General features: G+C 39.4%; 1 protein-coding gene across 1 annotated transcript in view; it reads right to left on the reverse strand.

The window, feature by feature from the left end:
- The window catches only part of slc35f1 (solute carrier family 35 member F1), a 103,722-nt gene extending 89,807 nt beyond the window's left edge, over positions 1-13,915 (reverse strand). Inside the window, exon 1 of the mRNA XM_053675547.1 lies at positions 13,448-13,915. Within this exon, the coding sequence (XP_053531522.1) occupies positions 13,448-13,560 (113 nt within the window). The 5' untranslated portion in view covers positions 13,561-13,915. The remainder of the gene's footprint in view (positions 1-13,447) is intronic.
- Positions 13,916-20,207: the final 6,292 nt, after the last annotated feature.

Genomic DNA, 20,207 nt, shown 5'->3' on the forward strand with positions numbered 1-20,207 from the left:
ATATTTTTGCAAATATTGTCTATAAACGATCAATACATTTATGGCATTTGGCAGGCACCCTAATCTAGAGCGAATTATATTGATTGCATTTATACAATTGAGGTTTAAAGGCCTTTCTCAAGGGCTCAGCAGTGTGGTGCTGCCAAGATTTGAACTCACAACCGGCTAAGCAGCTAGCCCAACATCTTAACCACTGAGCTAGCACTTCCCCAGTATAATTATAGCACCGAGCGACCACTTCATCATCATAATACGGTTCTACGATCTTGTTGCTGTTTCTTAACAAAACCAAAGCTTTTCACAACCTTATCTCGAACAATACAACTAGAACTACGTCCAGCCACAATCTGAAATGGTCTCACTCTTAAATACGCCATGTCATGAAATAAAAAAATGCTTTAAAATTTGTGCTTCATGGCATCTTTACGTAAAAAACGGTGCATACAGTGGCACAATGTGCACAGTTTAAGGGAAGTATGTCGTTTGTTTGTTTTTTAATTCCCATCTGCTCCTTTCAGCCTTCCTTGAATAAAAAGATTTTAATTGTGGAAGTACAGAAAGGTTTACATGGGTATTAGTAATCTATTTAACAGATTATTGAAAGGAATTTTATTTTGAGCTAGGGTTAGGGTTAGGTATTAACCCTAGCCCTAACCCTAGGTATTAATTAATCCATTAATAACCAGTCAGCTGGATTGATTATTAATGGATTATTGGGCTGCATGTAAACATGGCTAAAACACTATTGGATTATATATAAAATAAGTTTCATTCATATAGCATTTTAGCAAAGCCAAGGAATGCGTTACAAAGATAATTACAAAGTAATAAAGGCAACCAAATGGGCTAGTAAATGAATACAAGATACACCAATTAACCAACCGGATGTGGCTCGGCATGATGTGTACGCTCAGTCTCTTTGGCATTTTGATTAACTTTCACGTTCCTGTCATAGACATACGGAGAAGCGTTTATGAATATTAATCTACTTGGCTGTTAAATACCGTGGAATCTCATCCATCTCGAATAATTAGTACTGACTAACATATAGGAGGACATATGGTCTATACGAATAAACAGCTCTAAATGAGCTTCCCCCCATATTACCCCTTAATAAGGCAATCTGTCATTGTGTGAAAAATACAAATGCTCCACTGGTCCCGTTCTGGCTCGGACACAAAAGGGATTGAGGGAACGGTCTAAGTGTGTGTGTTTCTGTTCTGAATAACCCTCAGAGCTGTGGCGAAGGGTTCAAATAGACTCTCTACCATCAATGCCCTGATTATGTGCCGACGATCCTCGCTTTACGTCACTCTTTGGCACGCAAAAAAACACCGCGAGGGGAAATTCAGTGCTGGAAAATCGGCCTCGAGCCATCTTCAGACACTGACTAGTGGCATTTTGCTCCGGGCTCTATGATTCTTTGAAAGCAGGATTTGTGCTAAACATTCTCAGAAACACTTCGATCACATTTATTCATTCATCATCAGTCAGCGAGCGCTTCATCCTGGTCAGGGTTCACAGTGGATCCGGAGCTAATCCTGGGAACTCTGGATATTTAGAAGCCTTGTTTTGGTGTTTAGTGTGAGCTAAATTGTTAGCAAAAATTTTAAAAAATAATAATAATAATAATAATTGTAAGTGGAAATAATGATGAGTCATGCCATTTCAGTTGCTAAAGGCAATGTTAGCTTTCTGATGGATGATTGCTAGCGCTGATATAAATGCTACGTGTCTTTCAGAAACCACACTGGTGGTCATAATATTTTCTAGATGATTAGACTAGAACAGACACACATGCTAACCTGCTGTTGTATTTTTCTCATGCTGGAGAGAGCTTAGCATAGCTACAAGATCTCAGCAGCTCTGCCTGCTAGCTAGCATTTAGCTGAATAGCTATTAGTGAATATTAAAAGTAAGAGAAGTTATGGTCCAAAATGTGCCATAATCTTCAATTTTATCATTCAAAAATATCTAAAACATGCTTTATACAAATTATTTATCACATTTGATTCGACGACCATCAAATACAAATGACATTATAGCAGTGGAATGTGCTGCCTGTGCTGTGTATCAGTTGAACATGGTGTATGTGGACTAAGAGCAGTGAAAACATGTCATGTTCTCCTCTTCATCAGTAGCTGCAAGGTGAGGACAGGGAGAACAGCTGCCATTTTAGCGTAGAGAAGCGTGTCAGATGAAGGCTTTCCTGTAAACGACAGCCCAGCCATTTTAATTACCAAGCAAAACACAATGTTTCTCACTCCATCTGTCTCCACTTTCCTTCTTCTCTCTTTATAACTCACCGCACTGTCGTTTTTACTGAACTTCAGTTAAAAACAAATCTCTCAGTATCCGATGCTTCTTTACTTTCGGCTTGAAAAAGAAACATATTTACTCTCACATCCTACACACAAAACGTGTCATCAAAGCCTTTTAAAAAGCAGGCATATGGAATAACCGGCGTTCGCCAGACCTTTTACACAACAACAGAATACCTATAAAATGCAACAATCTTGTCGGAAGTGTAGAAGAAAGCAACTACTGTGTCTGGGAAACTGTCAATACAGAATGTCGGAAGAAACCCCGTGTACTGTAGTCAGTACTGGTGAGATAAAGTGCTGCATGACTAACTTACAGGCCCTTTTTTTACCGCTCGAGCCGTAGCGATAAAAAGCCGAGTGTCAGCAGGGATCTCGATGAGCCAGAGTGCTGCCTGGGCTTTTTACAGCCATTTCATTTAACCCTCATGATGATACGCAGATGATAACCAGAAACCTCTGCATCTAAAACATACATCAAAATGTCTGTCAGGTATTGTGCCTCTCTCCGTGATGCAATCCCTGTGGATGGAATTTTGCAAGAAGCTGTAATGAAATACACGATTTCTCTTTGAGACGTGCCATCGCTCATATCAAAGGCGATCCAGCTGCCGCCCGGTGGCATATTGCAGAGACAAATTGCATCCACAGCGTCCTTCGTTCAGCGGCAAAACTGGCACTTTGACGTGCCACTCTTGACTTTATCTTGATTAATCATTTTCCACTGGAAGGAATCCAGCATCAAGTAAACATTCCTATTTGACTCGTTGTACTGAAAGGATGATTGATTGAGAACCCAAATATTAAATGTATTTCATAAATAAATATTAAATATGTAAATGGTCTGCACTTATATGGCGCTTTTTTAACCTTAGCGGTTCTACAAAGCGCTTTACACTGGTTCTCATTCACACACACACACACACACCAATCGGGAGCAACTTGGGGTTCAGTGTCTTGTCCTTGCACACTTCGGCATATGGAGTCACGTGGGCTGGGAATCGAACCACCAACCCTATGATTAGTGAACAACCCGCTCTACCACCTGATCCACAGCCGCCCAATATGTATTTGCTTGTGTAGCCCAAAGACAGCGCCCTCATCTGTTTTATATTATATGAGCACCATAATCAAATCGATGGAGCAGAACTGAGATGCAGGGTTTGGTGCATAGACTGACCTCTTGTTTATTAGTCTCAGTCAGTCCTCCAAATACACGCTACTGCTTCTTTCCAGCTCCGGAGATCGGTGTTTGATAGAGTCTGCTTGGCTGCGAGGCAGGAGTAACAACACAGCAACTGTAGGCTAACTGAGTACAGAGACATGAGGCATGCCCTGCATTTCAACACCGTTTTCATCATATTGGTTCATATCGCCTTTGTTGGTTGGAAAAAACCTTCTACTTCAGAGGAGGATGTAAGAATAGACCCTGTTTACACCTGCATTGAAAAGATTTCGTCTTTACACTTATATGTAATGGCCTGACAGTTTTGTGATTTTAATTAAGATATCACGCCCTACGATTTTACACTCAATTTTTCACCTTTATTATGATTTCTTTTAATACTATTAAGCAACATGTTGCCTTGAAATATGAGTACTTGAAATATCGTGGTAAAGTCAGCAGATTTAATCCCATATTTGGCAAATATTCCACAGATAATCATAGCTGCTAACAGTGGTGTTCTTTTAAATGCCGTAGTAAGGTATTTTTTAGCCGTGTATTTTTGTCATCGCTTGGACAAACATTCATATCCTACAAAAGCTCCTGAGTTTGTCTACATACAAGAATTCTCAATAAAGTGAACCTTCAAGTCATATAATTGCCAATGAGCCACTCCAATTATATATACGTACTATGCTGTCGAGTTTAAATCTCTTATTTATCAACCATATTGCTTTGCCAAGGTTGAGTGCAAATTTGACTGTATTTTAGAAAACAGCTGTTGTACATTTGTTTGTCTCCACAGCACATGTTTTTGTTTCCCTGCTCTAAAACACCTCACTCGGCTCATGGAGAGTTTGATAATTGCTTGTTAATTACTAGTCCTGAGCTGAAAGGTACGTCTGAGCAGAGACGACCCGGAATGGTCTACAGAGTAAGAGTAAAACAACAGCAAAAAGAAAGTTTCAGTACGTCACGGAAAAAAGAGCATCCCAGTGAAACGCAGCTGATTAAGGCACTCAGATTAAATTGCTTATAAATGTCTTATGAAGCTCGTTAAGACAAACGCGCATTAAAATGCAAACAAAACTCAGAGGCTCATTAAAGTCTTGAGGATTTCACAATGAAGACTGAGTACCAAACTTAATTGCAGCTCGTCCCCTGCTGAGTCAAGCCGTGTGGGTCCTCCTGACTGAATTCCTAATTACAGCCAATGATTAAACAGCCAGTCACATTACTGTGGAAGGCTGTATAATATCCCTCCCCATGAGAAGAACTACGGATCAGGAGAGATATCAGCACCGCTCGGCCTGCTCCTAGATCTCACCAACCACTCTGCCCAAAAATGGTTCTCACTTTGAGAGGAACATAACCACAGGGCTGCTAGAGAATCCCTTCTGAACGGTCAGGAGGTGTCGATTAACTTTCTATAACAGCTCTTTTTAACAGTCTATGGTTAGTGCTGTTTTGTTATGCCATGGGAAAGTCTTCAGGATAGAGGACGATGCAATGCGTTTTGTGGTTTCTTAGTAACAGGCTGCTTGTTATAGCTGCTACAGCGTAAGTGATAACAGGAACTAACTTGTTTCACTGACGTTCCACAACATTAAATGTAACTATAAACGTATAAAAAGTGCAATGTGTCGTTTTTTAAATAAATACAAAATGTAATTCCAGTGGTCTACGACAGAGGTGGCTAATATCAATATAACATCACCCTACCTGCCTTTTTGACAGACAGACAGACAGATATAAAGGGGTCTGAAATGTCGCTAAGTTGGCAACGCTGGTCTGCACTGACAACTAGATAAAAGCTAGGCTAAGCTCCGCCTCTTCCCAGCAAAAAGAAAATACAGAGGGAGAGGGAATGCGGGGTTTTTCATTTATGCACATTCTATTTGAAAAGCAATAAAATACTCTGAGTACTCAAATGACGCCCTGTCTGTGTTTTTTTTTTTTTTTTTATGAAAACAATTTGAGCCCCCCTTGCAACCTCTCCGGGCCCCCCGGGTTGAGAACCACTGGTCTAAGAGGAATAAAACACTTAGGAATGTACTGTTAAAGGAGAGGTTACACAGGGATAGCGGTAACTTTGCTTCATCACACCACCCTGTTGTTGATTATTTTCCTATAAAACCACACCTCATACTCTGGAATCAATCTAGTAGATAATAGACTACAGGATAAACATCTGTAATTATGCATTAATCCCTGAAAAATGTACCACTGGAAACCGATCTACTGCATAATATCACGTAAAAAATTATATTGTGCAAATTGAAAAGTCCATCCATCCATCCATCCATCCATTTTCCATATCGCTTACCCATATCGCAGAGGAGCCTGGAGCCTATCCCAGGGACTCAGGGCACAACCCATCACAGGGCCGCAATCGCACACAGAATCAAATACCCATTCACACAATATGGACAATTTAGAGATGCCAATCAGCCTGGAGCACCCCTGGAGCACGGGGAGAACATGCAAACTCCACACACGCACATCATGGAGGAGAGATTTGACCCCCAACCCTGGAGGTGCAAATTGAAATGTTGTTTTTTTTAATCTTGCATTCTTTCAGGGCTGCCTAGTGGCTCAGGGTTCTTAAGTGATTGCTTATAGTACTTATAGCAACAAGCAGTCCTGGCAAAGATCCAGAGGTTAGGGTTAGGGACAGGAGTTCCTGTTTGTATCCTTTATTTCAACTTGATTTATATGAATTCAAACAAAATGCTACCATATTGCCATTGTTTGTTATAAAGTTGCACATTTCTAGATTTAGTTTGGCTTATTAAATTGTTTAGATGCAACGTTTTAGGGATTTTCTTTAAAAAGATGAATGAAAAGACGAACAGCGGCTTTGTCAGTGAGGACGCATGCCACGGTCACCTCTATTTCCTCACGCTGCTCACATGAATGGCTTCGATAGTCAAGAACGGCCACAAAAGCCTCAGTCTGTCTTTCCCTCAATGAACTGAAAGCATTCCACATATTGTCTACCAGGTTGCCAGGCTGGGGAGAATTTATTTTTACCTATTAAATGGCGGCAGTGACTCAGTGGTCAAGCGTTTATTCTAGCGACTGGCTCCAGCAAAAACTCCTTCAGCCTCAGCTAATACGAATGGTTCAAATTCAAGTGTGAAATGTGTAAGATTACGTTTTAAAAGTGGCAACAAGAGAAAACATTTTGCCGAAATGACCTCTTACATCGGCTCTCATCAAGCTAAACGACACTGTGTACTCATTTTTAAAGTTTGTATAGATTTTCCTCCCCCTTCATGGTTGATCATGGTTGATTCCTGGAGAGTTTGAGGAAAAGTGTTGTGCATTAGCTAAATGTTTAACAGGGAGGACTTGTTTGTTAGTGAATGTGCTGAGATATAAAATATATATATATATATATATACACATACATACATATTTTATTACATATATATATATATACACACATATACATACATATTTTATTACATATATATATATACACACATACATACATATTTTATTACATATATATATATACACACATACATACATATTTTATTACATATATATATATATGTGTATGTATGTATGCATGTATATATGTATGTATGTTTATATATATATATATATATATATATATATATATATATATATATATATATATAGATATAGATATAGATATAGATATATATATACACTGTACATGGCTTGCAAAGATATGCACTTCCACTTTAATTGGAACACCTGTACACCTGATCATTCATGCAATTATCCAATCAGCCAATCACGTGACAGCAGCATAATACATAAAATCATGCAGATACAGGTCAAGAGCTTCAGTTAATGTTCACATCAAACATCAGAATGAGGAAAAAATGTGATCTCTGTGACTCATGGCTGTTAGTGCTAGACAGGCTGATTTGAGTATTTCAGAAACTGATGATCTCCGGTCATTTTCACACACACACACACACACACACACACACACACACACACACACGCTTACACAGAATGGTGCAAAAAAAAACAAAAAAACATCCAGTGAGCATCAGTTCTGCGGGAGGACATACCTTGCTATCGAGAGAGGTCAGAGGAGAATGGCCAGACTGGTTCAAGTTGCCAGGAAGGCTACAGTAACTCAAATAACCACTCTTTACAAACATGGTGAGCAGAAAAGCCTGCACAACATGCCAACCCCTTATAACAAAAAGTTTTACATGATGATATATTTTTTAAGTATCATCATGAGACAAAAGCTAAAGAAAACAAACAAAACAAAAAAAACAAGACAAAACACTGTTTCTCCAGGTTGTATGTTAGGCTCTTTTCTCTTTTTTCCACTCATAGAAAAAGGGTTCCTCGAGGGTTCTTGGAGTAGTTAATGGTTAAACTTTCTAAACAGGTTCTATTTGGAACCATTTCTGTAAGCGGAGACCAGCAAGACACCTTCGTACACATCTCACTTGAGAGTATTATTAAAAAGCGTGAACAATACACTTTCATTCAGCGTGTACATAAAAATAGCACACGCTCTCTCTCGCTCTCTCTCGCTCGCTCTCTCTCTCTCTCGCTCTCTCTCTTCCGTTCTATATTTTTTTGTCTAATAGTGAAAAAGAATGCCGAGTTTTATTGACTGCTACCTGCACGGCTACAATTACCGAGATCATTCTGTGTCATCATCACACAATAGATCAGCCATACATCTTACAATGAGGTGAGCGAGGAAAATCCGGCAAGTCTGTAATTGAAACAAAAGATCTCCAGCGAACGAAATGGCATTTCCTTTTTCTACTGTATACCGTAATTGCCCCTTTGCCATCAGCTGTACTTTACCCAAGAGGCAGCGCTGAGGAAGACTGTACTGTGGGGAATGGATTTAGAGGACAAGACTTTTTCACTCAGCCTTTCACCAGCCATGTGGTCCATTAATAAAGTCTGTGACATCTTACATTTCTGAAAACCTGTCACGAAGCACCAGGGGATCTTACATCAAAGTTTGGTGAAAATCCTGCAATATCTCGGACAGATAAGCGTCACACATTTCAGCCTGAGCTGTCAGGAGAGTAAAGTTCCTGATAACAGTAATGTAAAAATGATTGTATATGTCGATAAGTTAAAAGTCGTCGCTGATTTGGATTCCTTGGCGTTTAGTGCTGCATGAAATCTTTGTTTGCATGCTATAAAAGTATAAAAATAACCACCTGGAATCCTGTTCAGAATTTCATTAAAGTGCTATATATATATATATTAGCCCTATGCTTTATTCGATTTTTTTGTATATATGTGTGTATATATATATATATATATATATATATATATATATATATATATATATACATATACATATTTATAGAAAGATTTTTTTTTTAAGTATCTTAAGTAATTAAGATACATTTAAACTCCATATGAAATGGCTTGAGAGCTGTGCGCTTAATCCCATATATCGATGTATCTTCTTTTTGAAAGAGGAGTCAGAGTGGGAATGCGTTGAAGCTCTTGACATACACGACTTTCCGGCACTGAACCGCACCAAGCTGATAAAACACACCTCCAAAAAAAAAGGACCGCCGAATTTCATCCTCTCCCAAATGAAGTGAACCATGTTTACTGCTAACGTGCTGCTTCTGAAGAGCAAGATGTACAACCCAGGAGAGGGGAGCATCTTGACCAATCGGAGCCCAGACCGAGTATCGAGTGCATCAATGAACATACTTTTCAGAAGGTCGACATTTCTCTACTATAAATCCTTCATTCTAATATTTTGAGATACTGGATTTTTTAATTTCCGTGAGCTGTAAGCCGTAATCATCGAGATTAAACCAAAAAAAAAAAAAAAAGGCTTGAAATATTTCACTTTATGTGTAATGAATCTAGAATCTACGAACGTTCCACTTTTTGGATGAAATGACGGGGGGAAAAAATTAACTCTTCCACCATATTCTACCTTTCTGAGATGCACCTGTATTGCTATGGTAACGTCAGGACTGGTATTAAATAAATCTCTGAGAATATGACGATGCAAATAGAGACTCAGATACTGAACTACTGCTAGTTTACAAGCAGGTAAGTAACCAGTTAGCCAGTGGTAGGCTGTTTTGGATGTCAGCAGTACATGAGAGCATTTACATCCTATAACTATCCAATCATATTCCAAAATCCTGCTATTTTTAAAGTAGGTAACGGTATGGAAATGCTCCTACTCCATTTTAGTAAACTTTTTATTAAGCACATTTTAAGATCATTTTAAGGTGTTAAAATGAAATTCAGGTCTGCTTTGGTTGATCAGCTAGAGAATGAGTACCAAGCGTTCCTCTATTTAGTGGCCGAGGGGTTTCCTTTACTATACGCTTTATTATAGTACTTCACAAACGACCGGCGATAATCGCCACTGTGTCATTACATGCTCTTAAACAGCCGTTTCATTGCTCTCATTCAGAGTAAATTACAGCTACGCTAATACGCGACTCCGTACAGTGGGTTAAAAAAAGGCTAAATAAATGTCACCGGGCTTCTCAGGGGCTCACACAGAAGGATCAGCGGTAATATGCCAGCCCAGGAGATAATATGAACAGCTCTCGGTGTGTAATATATAACAGCTTCGTTAAAGAGAGGTTTCACACAGATATACTGTGACCCGCGCACAGGTTCAGGCTACGTCCACAATAATCCGGAGGAATTTGAAAACGCGTCTTTTTTTCTACGTTTTAGCCTCCCGTCCACACCGAGACGGTGTTTTTTTAGTCATGTGACGCAGTCATGTGCCCCATTCAACTCAAAACAAACAAGGTGGTGGACGATGTTGTACTGCAGTTGTTGTGCCTGCTATCCAGTTTGATAGCTTTGTTAAAGATCAATGGCACTTTGTACAACCTTGAGATTGAATTTTTAATTAAACGCCTGACGGAAATGACGCCGGCCGAAGCTTCTTACGTTTTTACACACTCGCAGGACGGCCACGTGAGCGTATACAGCCGTTTCAGTGCGGACGAGCGATTTTTGGAAAACGTTTCGAAACGCCCGGAGTAGACCGGGAGCGTTTTAAAACGAGAATGCAGTTTTCAGATCTATCCGGATTCATGTAGACGTAGCCTTAATCACTAGGAACCATCCAGTGTGGAGAGCTGATGTGACTCACCGCTGAAGTGCCACAAACTAGGGTGTGAATCAGGGCTGGTTCGTGCTATAAGCGGTTGCTTAGTGCCTCCGGACCAGCAGGGGGGGCCGTAAAAAGCACATTTCACTATCATTTTGGCGAAAAGGTTTAGATTAGGCAGTTGCAGTGGGCCCATGTCTACCGTGAAAAGAAAAGAAACTAGAATTTATGTTCATATCTATCTGGGGGTGGGAAAAAATGCAAAAACGGAAAAGGTAGAAGAAGGAACGCAGACTCAAATTAGCTGTAAGAAATGAATGCTAATTAAGTAGATTAAGTCGATTTGTTTACTTTCTTGCTTCAACTCTACATGCTAGCTAACAAGCTAGCTAGTATCTTGCATTAATTCTTAAACCCATTTTGATTCTGCTTCCCTTCAGTTACTTTTACCGTTTTGCATTTTTATAAAACTATTTTACAAGCTAGCTAATATCTACAGTAAGACGAGACTTCCAGGCGGTGTTGGTCAATCATTCCTAATTCATATGTCAATTTGCTCATCTCCCGTTTTATTGGGGAGAAAAGGCTTCTCTTTTTCATATTTTTAAGTATTAACACGTATTAGCGTACTCCGGTGTTAAACTGCAGAGCTCCTATGCAAAAACGTGTACAGATTGGCAGGTAATATAATATAATATAATATAATATAATATAATATAATATAATATAATATAATCGGAGTATAAACGCCACTGGACATCGTTGCAGTCAAAGATCGTGTAGAGACAATTGTTATATCGCACATGGCTAATCGAGGTAAAACTTTCTCTGTGAATACGCTAGCTAGCTGTCTTAGGCTTGTAACTTCAATGGATCCACACAGCCGTAATTCTGTAAAGGAGCTTCGGCTTGTTGACTTGTTGAGTTAATGTTACCATCCCCAAGTTATTAATTCCATCCATCCGTCCATTATCTGTACCGCTTATCCTACACAGGGTCGTAGAGGAGCCTGGAGCCGATCCCAGGGGATTCGGGGCACAACGAAGGGGGACACCCTGGACGGGGTGCTAACACATCGCAGGGCACAATCACACATACACACTATGGGCAATTTGGAAATACCAACCAACATACAACGCATGTCTTTGGACTGGGGGAGGAAACCGGAGTACCTGGAGGAAACCTGTGCACACAGGGTAGAGACAGGATTCGAACCCCCAACCCCGGAGGTGCGAGGCAAACGTGCTAACCACTAATCCATGCCCCAAATTATTTATTTACCCTCATATCCATATCCTTATCCATTTATAGTAGCACCACACTCTCATTTGTTCTCTCTTATAAAATAATAGAACTTGTTACATTATTAATAAACCACAAAGCTCTCCGTCCTGTGAAAGCCTAAAGGAACAGCTTTATCCCTGACTACACGCTGTCCAAAAACGGTACATAAACATCTCTTCACAGCAAGCTTCACCATATCCACGACCGCAAACGGTCCTTCAACGCGTTCACGCGGAGCGTCCGCTTTACAAATCCCTGTGAATTAGCGGTTACTATAGAAACGATAATGTATCAGAATGAGTGCATTAATATAAACCTGTGACTTGTCTTACAGCAAGAGCTACTGCTGTAGTAAAAGAACTCTTGAGTAATAAGATCTGAGCATTCGACGGCGCTGTGGTATAAATAAATAAATAAATAAACAGAACAACTCGGATTAGTAGTTAGTAATAAACTCCATCGTGTAAAGCCAGGGATTCTGCTCCGAGGACCACCGTCGGCGATGAATGCTCAGCCCAAGAGCCGATTCGTCTCTGGTCTCGGATGAGCCGGAGGGAACCCGAGCTCGACACACGCGTTCCATCGCACGGCACATTGTCGAGCAGATAAAGGAAGGGATAAAGCCGGGCCCGAAAAGCTCTCCAGCAGATGGTAAAGACAGTGAACGTGAGCAGTCTGAGTCAGGAGCACCAGCTGTCACCCATTGTGGCTTCAACAGCACACACACACACATGAACACACAGCTGGAATTTGACTCTCCACTGCACCTATGGTGATCTCACACTTTCTGTGCCAGTTTGCCAGAACAAGCGCTCATTTAAGCTAGGACAGAAATGTACTCCATCACAGTGACACACTGTAATCTTGTGCTTTGTAATTGCACTGCATCCACTCCTGATACACTCCTCATCAACAAATCTCTGTCTCTCTCTCACACACACACACACACACAGGCCACGCAGAAGTGTCTGCAAAACTGAGCTGCTTATTATTTTCTTTTGCTTGATTTTCAGCCCATTTTTTCATGCTTGCCTCAGCTTTCTGTGTCAAATCTTTTAAGCTCATGACTGATGGTAAAAACACACTCACACACTCTCTCTCTCTCTCTCTCTCTCTCTCTCTTTCTCTCTCTCTCTCTCTCACACACACACACACACAGACAAACACACACAATGCACAAGACAAAACAGGAGGGCTACAAAAATACAAATCTGTGACACTGCGAAATAACATTTCTGTACACCACATTTAACCAGGTTCTATGTACCTAAGAAGGTCCTTACGTTTCAGATGCTGATCACACACACACACACACACACACACACACACACATACAGGTGCATCAGGAAACAACCTGTTCCTAGTGCCTAGGCTGTAACATTTCTTTTGCAGCACAGAATATTGATCTGGAAATGAATCTCACACACACACGCACACACGCGCGCGCGCGCTTCTCTTTAGTCATGCATGCAACAAGACTAAATGAAGAACCGCGTCTTGCGCGCGCGGGAGCGCACACACACACACACGCGCGCGCGCGCGAGCGTGTGGAGAAACACGGTGCATGATAAGATGCGCACTTTGCGTTTATCTCCTCACCTGGTGAAGACTCTCCGGATCCTGTGCAGCAGGCTGGGGGATACTGGAGCTGTGTCTGCAGGACTGGGCTCCGTGTTAGGAGCCACATGATTGTGGAGCTCGGGCTGAATCATCTCTCTCTCTCTCTCTCTCTCTCTCTCTCTCTTTCTCTCTCTCTCACGGCTGGAAACGTGTGTGTGTGTGTGCGCGTGTGTGTGTGTGTGTGTGTGTGTGTGTGTGCGAGTCAGTAAGCGCAGGTCATGGCGCTCTTTGAATTTGTTTTTGTATTTTTTTTTTTCTTTAACCGTCTAGCTGTCCATCATGCAGGTGAGAAAAATCAGGTGTTCATGTCCTGGACGCGGAAGGAGGATGCGTGCGTGTGTGAGAGAGAGAGAGTGTGTGTGAGCGTGTGAACGCCAGCGCCGGACTGAAAGACTGCTCCGAGAAGATGAGCTTTCAATTAAAGAGGTAGAGCATTCAGCCGCTAGGGGGAGCACTGTCACTATCTCTGTCACTCACTAGGTTTACATGGACAGCAGTAATCTAATTATTGAGCTTATTCTGAATAAGACAATATTGTGATTAAGGTGTTTACATGAGTCGCTTTTAGAATACTCCTTTCATGTTCAGGTTTTACGTGTTATAGAACATAGATGGATTAACGGCACACGTCGTTACGTCCCCGCGCCACGCCGTCCGACGTCCCTCCAGAATTTCACCTATCGACATACAGTCGGTCTTCATTATGGTACCGTATACAGTTTTGGGTGTTTTTATTTTAAATTTTACGCAAGCTTCAAGTGCAGTTAATTATTTGTCATGCCGTACGTGCAAATAGACGACTGCTTGAAGCCGTGGGCTGCGTCCCAAACCGTGTACTTACCTACTATATAGTAGCCGAGATACATGTATTAAGTAGGTAAGTACACGGTTTGGGATGCAGCCGTGCGCTCTTGTTTGCCGTCAAACGGTTGAGCGCTGCCGTGTGTATACGTGTCCTGTCGCGAAATGCGGTGAAAACTCCCACACGACGTTAATAGTGTGATTAAGGTGTGTACGTGTCTGTAATACACATCGACAACGCGACTAAAACAGGAATACTCCACACGTCTTAATTCCATTTGTGTTTACTTCGAGTATGACTTTAATCGGATTAAAGTCATCAATAATCACCGTTTACATGCTAGTTTCTTAATCAGCGTATCGTCTTAATCGGGTTCATATCGGATTATTGTCGTCCATGTGAACCTACTGACTGACTACGTTTACATGCAACTGGCAACGGTGCAAAAGACAAATGAAAGACTTGAAATAAAAGACTTTTTTTTGCAGTTTCTTGATAATTAAACAAGCTGCAGTTTATTTGTAAGGCATATACAGAAATAATTCATACCGAAGTGGATTGTTTTTGTTAAAAAGCACACTGCCATGGGTTATTCTTCTTGTACAAGACAAATTACCAACGATTACAACGTTCCGTTTATTAATGAACGACACGTCGTGCATTTTAACGGTTTATAGTGAAAATGTAACGTTGTGGAACATCCGAGAGACAAGTTAAGTTTCTGTTATTATTTACGCTAGAGCTATGATAAACAATCATTCCTTCATCACCCTCCCCTTCTCTCTCTCTCTCTCTCTCTCTCTCCCTCTCTCTCTCTCTGTCTCTCGGTCTCTTAAAATACACAGCGTGTCAATTTCCAGAGTAACAGGAAAGTATGAGCTCATTCATCCTGAAGACTTTGCTGCACTGGGAATTTTTGTAAAGCGCCATGACTGTTACAAAGTGTTGACACCTTTATTTTATTTATTTATTTATTTATTTTCAATTTAGATAAAGTACTATTTTTAAGAATCAACCAAGAATCATTTTTGGTTCTTGAAAGAAACGTATCTATTTTTCTGAACTCGGAATTATGCAGGTAATTATTATTTTGCACAATAATGGTTTTTTTTAACCACTACACCTCTCTGTACAAATGTTTTGAGATAATAAATAAATAAATAAATAAATTCAGCATTTTATAAATATATTTTTTGCTACTGTAGAAGAAAATGTTTTGGAAATACACAGCCATTTCCTCAATCCCTGCTGTTACTGTCACCTGCTAATGAAGGCAGCAGACCTCGTTACACTACTGAGCAACAAAACTCAATTACATTGTCAAGGCCTGTGTAAGGCGCTGCATCGAATAAGTATACCGTCATCACTTTTCTTTCTGTTTAACAAAAACTGCTGTGTACAAGTCTAGCAGTAAATTGAAGCCTTAGAGGAACAAGACCTCTAGAGTCTAACACCATAGCAATAACGCTAATAAAAAACACGGCTCAATAGCCAAAAACGGTAAAAATCCTTTTCATTTGCTCTCGTTATTCTCTTCAAGGAGAATACCTTCAACTGAAAAATCAAAAAGCTTGAGTGTCATGGATTGAAAGCCGTCACCATCTTGTGCAAAGTGCTGAATTTTGGACATGGAGAGTTTTCTATGATGAAGAATCGCCCGAGAGAGCTGCTCGGATTGATCCAGCTTCACAGGGCTGTAAGTTTCAAATGATTTCACAAGGTCATATTACAGCGTTTATATCTGTCCAGTGGATTTTTAGTGGATCAGAGAATTATTACTCACTAAATTCTTTATAACCAGTAAAACACCATAAACCACAACCTGGCTATAAAACTTAATTAGGTCAGTGGACTTGCCAAAGAAATGCCTAGCTTCCCATAACGACCTTTTTTTTTTTTTTTTAGGAAATAATGCAGAGGGAAAAGTGCAAGAAGTGGTGACTGGGTGTATTCCCGGGTGTGTTCCCGCCTTACACACAGTGTTCCGGGGTTACGCTACGGATCCACAGCGACCATGACCAGGAGAAAGCCAGTGAGTGACTGAAATATGTTTTACATGGCAGAAGTGTGAATTCTATGATTTTTTACATTTCTGATCAATAGAGAGAGAGCGATAAATAAGATAGATAGATAGATTGATAGAGAAATAAATCAACAGATAGCTAAATAAATAAATAAAATAAATAAATAGCGAAATATATAAGATAGATAGATAGTGAGAGAGATAATATATATATATATAGAGAGAGAGACAAGATAGAGATAGATACATAGATAGATAAAGAAAGCGAGAGTAAATCGATAGATAGATAGTTAAAGAAAGACAGAGTAGATAGATAGATAAAATAGATATAGAGAGAAGTAAAAAAAGATCAATAAACAAATAAGATAGATAGATAGACAGACAGACAGACAGGTAGATAGATAGATAGAGAAAGAAAGAGTAGATAGATAGATAAAAAGATAGATATAGAGAGAAATAAAAAAGCTAGATAAATAAATAAGACAGACAGATAGTGAGAGAGATAATATAGATAGATAGACAGACAGTCAGACAGACAGATAGATAGATAGATACATAGACAGACAGACAGATCGATAGATAGATAGATAGATTGATTGATAGACAGACAGACAGATAGACAGACAGATAGATAGATAGATAGATAGACAGACAGATAGATAGATAGACAGACAGACAGATAAATAGATAGACAGATAGATAGATAGATAGACAGACAGGTAGATAGATAGATAGATAGATAGATAGATAGATAGACAGACAGATAGATACATTGATAGACAGACAGACAGACAGACATAGATAGATAGACAGACAGACAGATAAATAGATAGACAGATAGATAGATAGATAGACAGACAGACAGATAGATAGATTGATAGACAGACAGACAGATAGACAGACAGATAGATAGATAGATAGATAGATAGACAGACAGATAGATAGATAGATAGATAGATAGATAGACAGACAGGTAGATAGATAGATAGATAGATAGACAGACAGATAGATACATTGATAGACAGACAGACAGACAGACATAGATAGATAGACAGACAGATAAATAGATAGACAGATAGATAGATAGATAGACAGACAGACAGATAGATAGATTGATAGAAAGAAAGATAGATAGATAGATAGATAGATAGATAGACAGACAGACAGATAGATAGATTGATAGACAGACAGACAGATAGATAGATAGATAGATAGATAGATAGATAGACAGACAGACAGATAGATAGATTGATAGACAGACAGACAGATAGATAGATAGATAGATAGATAGATAGATAGACAGACAGACAGATAGATAGATTGATAGACAGACAGACAGATAGATAGATAGATAGATAGATAGATTGATTGATAGATATCTATTTATAGATAGGTAGATTAATTTCTTTCGTTGTTCATTCATTCATTCACTTACTTACTAACTTACTTATGTAACTTCATTCATTCATTCATTCATTCATTCATTCATTCATTGTCTGCCTTAAAATACCGATTAATCTTTGCAGTAGGTAATGAACACTGAAAAGTTCTCATGCTCCTTTCTAACAGTTTATAACGGCGATGTGCTGGACCTGCGGCATGCTGCAACGCGTCCTATCACCAATTTGAATATGAACTTATTGTGTTTCTGTTTAAAACCCAGGACATGTCACTGTTCATGAAGAGTCTCATCTTCCCTTCCACTGAGTTACACACATCATTCAAACAAGAAAGAGAATGTTAATTGAACACAAGGTTGGAGCCAGGAAAACCTTTAGAGGATAAAACAAAGCACTAGTTCACTTCACGTGGGCCGACTCGGTGACCCGAGAAACCTCACGTCTAAACCGAGCAGCTCGCTAGTGAGGCAGGAGACAAACAAGTCAAGGTTAGCATTGGGCAAATGTCAATATTTCATCTCATGTGCCCTCGACACACTTCTGTTAATGAGGCTGATTCATTTCCAGTGCAGTTCTGCTTTTTAAGTGGGAGGGTTTTCTAGGTTTATGTTATATCAGTTCATTCATTTCTGAATAGTGTAGTAAGATTTTATTCTATTTGTAGTTTGAGATTAAATATAGAATAAGATAGCTAGTGTTGGAATTGAAGGGCAGTGAACATGAAATCCACTACAAAGACGTATTACTTTTTTTTAATTTGTTTGATGAGGAGAACGAGCTACAAAAAAAAGCTTCGTTATTTCTTCAGTGGGAAAACACTCAGCCGGGTGTTGCCTTTTAACGAATTTACCACTCACCTTTTATCAGAAGTGATTTGTAAAGAAATTCGACAGCATAACTCCTAGATTCCGCTATAAACTGTGAATATTTTTTAGACATATTAACATCTTTATTGTGTTTTACTAATAATTCTGGAAAGCTTGATGATTAAGGGTTCAGTGGAATAGAAATGAAGAGGTACTGAGCCTATAAAGAGCGTTCCTTCGACTTTCAGCACCTTCTCTCCTTCTTTCGATTGTACCTCCGCCCCTGAAAACAGCTCAGCGCTGTGATTGGACGGTGATTGCATTTCTGTGTGTCACTATTGTAACACAGTGATGTAAGTGAAACGCAGTGCAAAGGGGAATTGCAATCGCACTTTCTCTCTGGTATGCAATTTTCTCCATCATTTTTAGAGTAGCTACATATAAAAAAAAACTACATAAAAATGAGGTATTATCGATCACTGGGGAACAGTATAGTTTTTCATAGATTTATATCTAATTTCTTAATTCTGTTTAAAATAAATGCTTATATTTATTATAGTTACAGAATAAAACATTGTATGTTTTAGAATAATAATAATAATAATAATAATAATAATAATAATAATAATAATAATAATAATAATAATAATAATGCAGCTACTACTACCACCACTTCACTACAACCACTACCACTACTGCTGCCACTACTACTGCTGCCACTACCACCACTAATACCACCACTACTACTACTACTACTACTACCACCACTAACACCACTAATACCACTACCACTACTACTACTACCACCACTAACACCACTAATACCACTACCACTACTAACACCACTAATACCACTACCACTACTACTACTACTACTACTACCACCACTAATACCACTACCAGTACTAACACCACTAATACCACTACCACTACTACTACTACTACCACTAACACCACTAATACCACTACCACTACTACTACTACCACCACTACCACCACTAATACCACTACTACTACTACCACTACTACTACTACCACCACTACTACTACTACCACTAACACCACTAATACCACTACCACTACTACTACTACCACCACTACCACCACTAATACCACTACTACTACTACTACTACTACTACTACTACCACCACTACTACCACTACTACTACTACCACCACTACTACTACTACCACTAACACCACTAATACCACTACCACTACTACCACCACTACCACCACTAATACCACTACTACTACTACCACTACCACCACTACTACTATTACTACCACTACTATTACCACTACCACTACTACTACCACTACTACTACCACTACTACTACCACTATTACCACTACTACAACTACTACTACCACTACCACCACTACTACTATTACTACCACTACTACAACTACTACTACCACTACTACTACTACCACTACCACCACTACTACTATTACTACCACTACTACAACTACTACTACCACTACTACTACTTTGGTAAATGGTCTATAGCGCTTTTTTAACCTTAGTGGGTCTACAAACAATTTTGGCACTATTTTAGCACTATTTTGGCTCCATTTTCAGAACCTTGATATAAGTTTCAAGACAAAACTCTAGACACAAAACTCAAAACGGTCATCACTTGTAACACAAGCTGTCCAACGTTCAAATCATTGCATTGTGCATTCATATCTTTAAAGATTATCT

The sequence above is a fragment of the Ictalurus punctatus genome, chromosome 25 (genome assembly GCF_001660625.3).
Source record: "Ictalurus punctatus breed USDA103 chromosome 25, Coco_2.0, whole genome shotgun sequence".
NCBI lineage: Eukaryota > Metazoa > Chordata > Actinopteri > Siluriformes > Ictaluridae > Ictalurus > Ictalurus punctatus.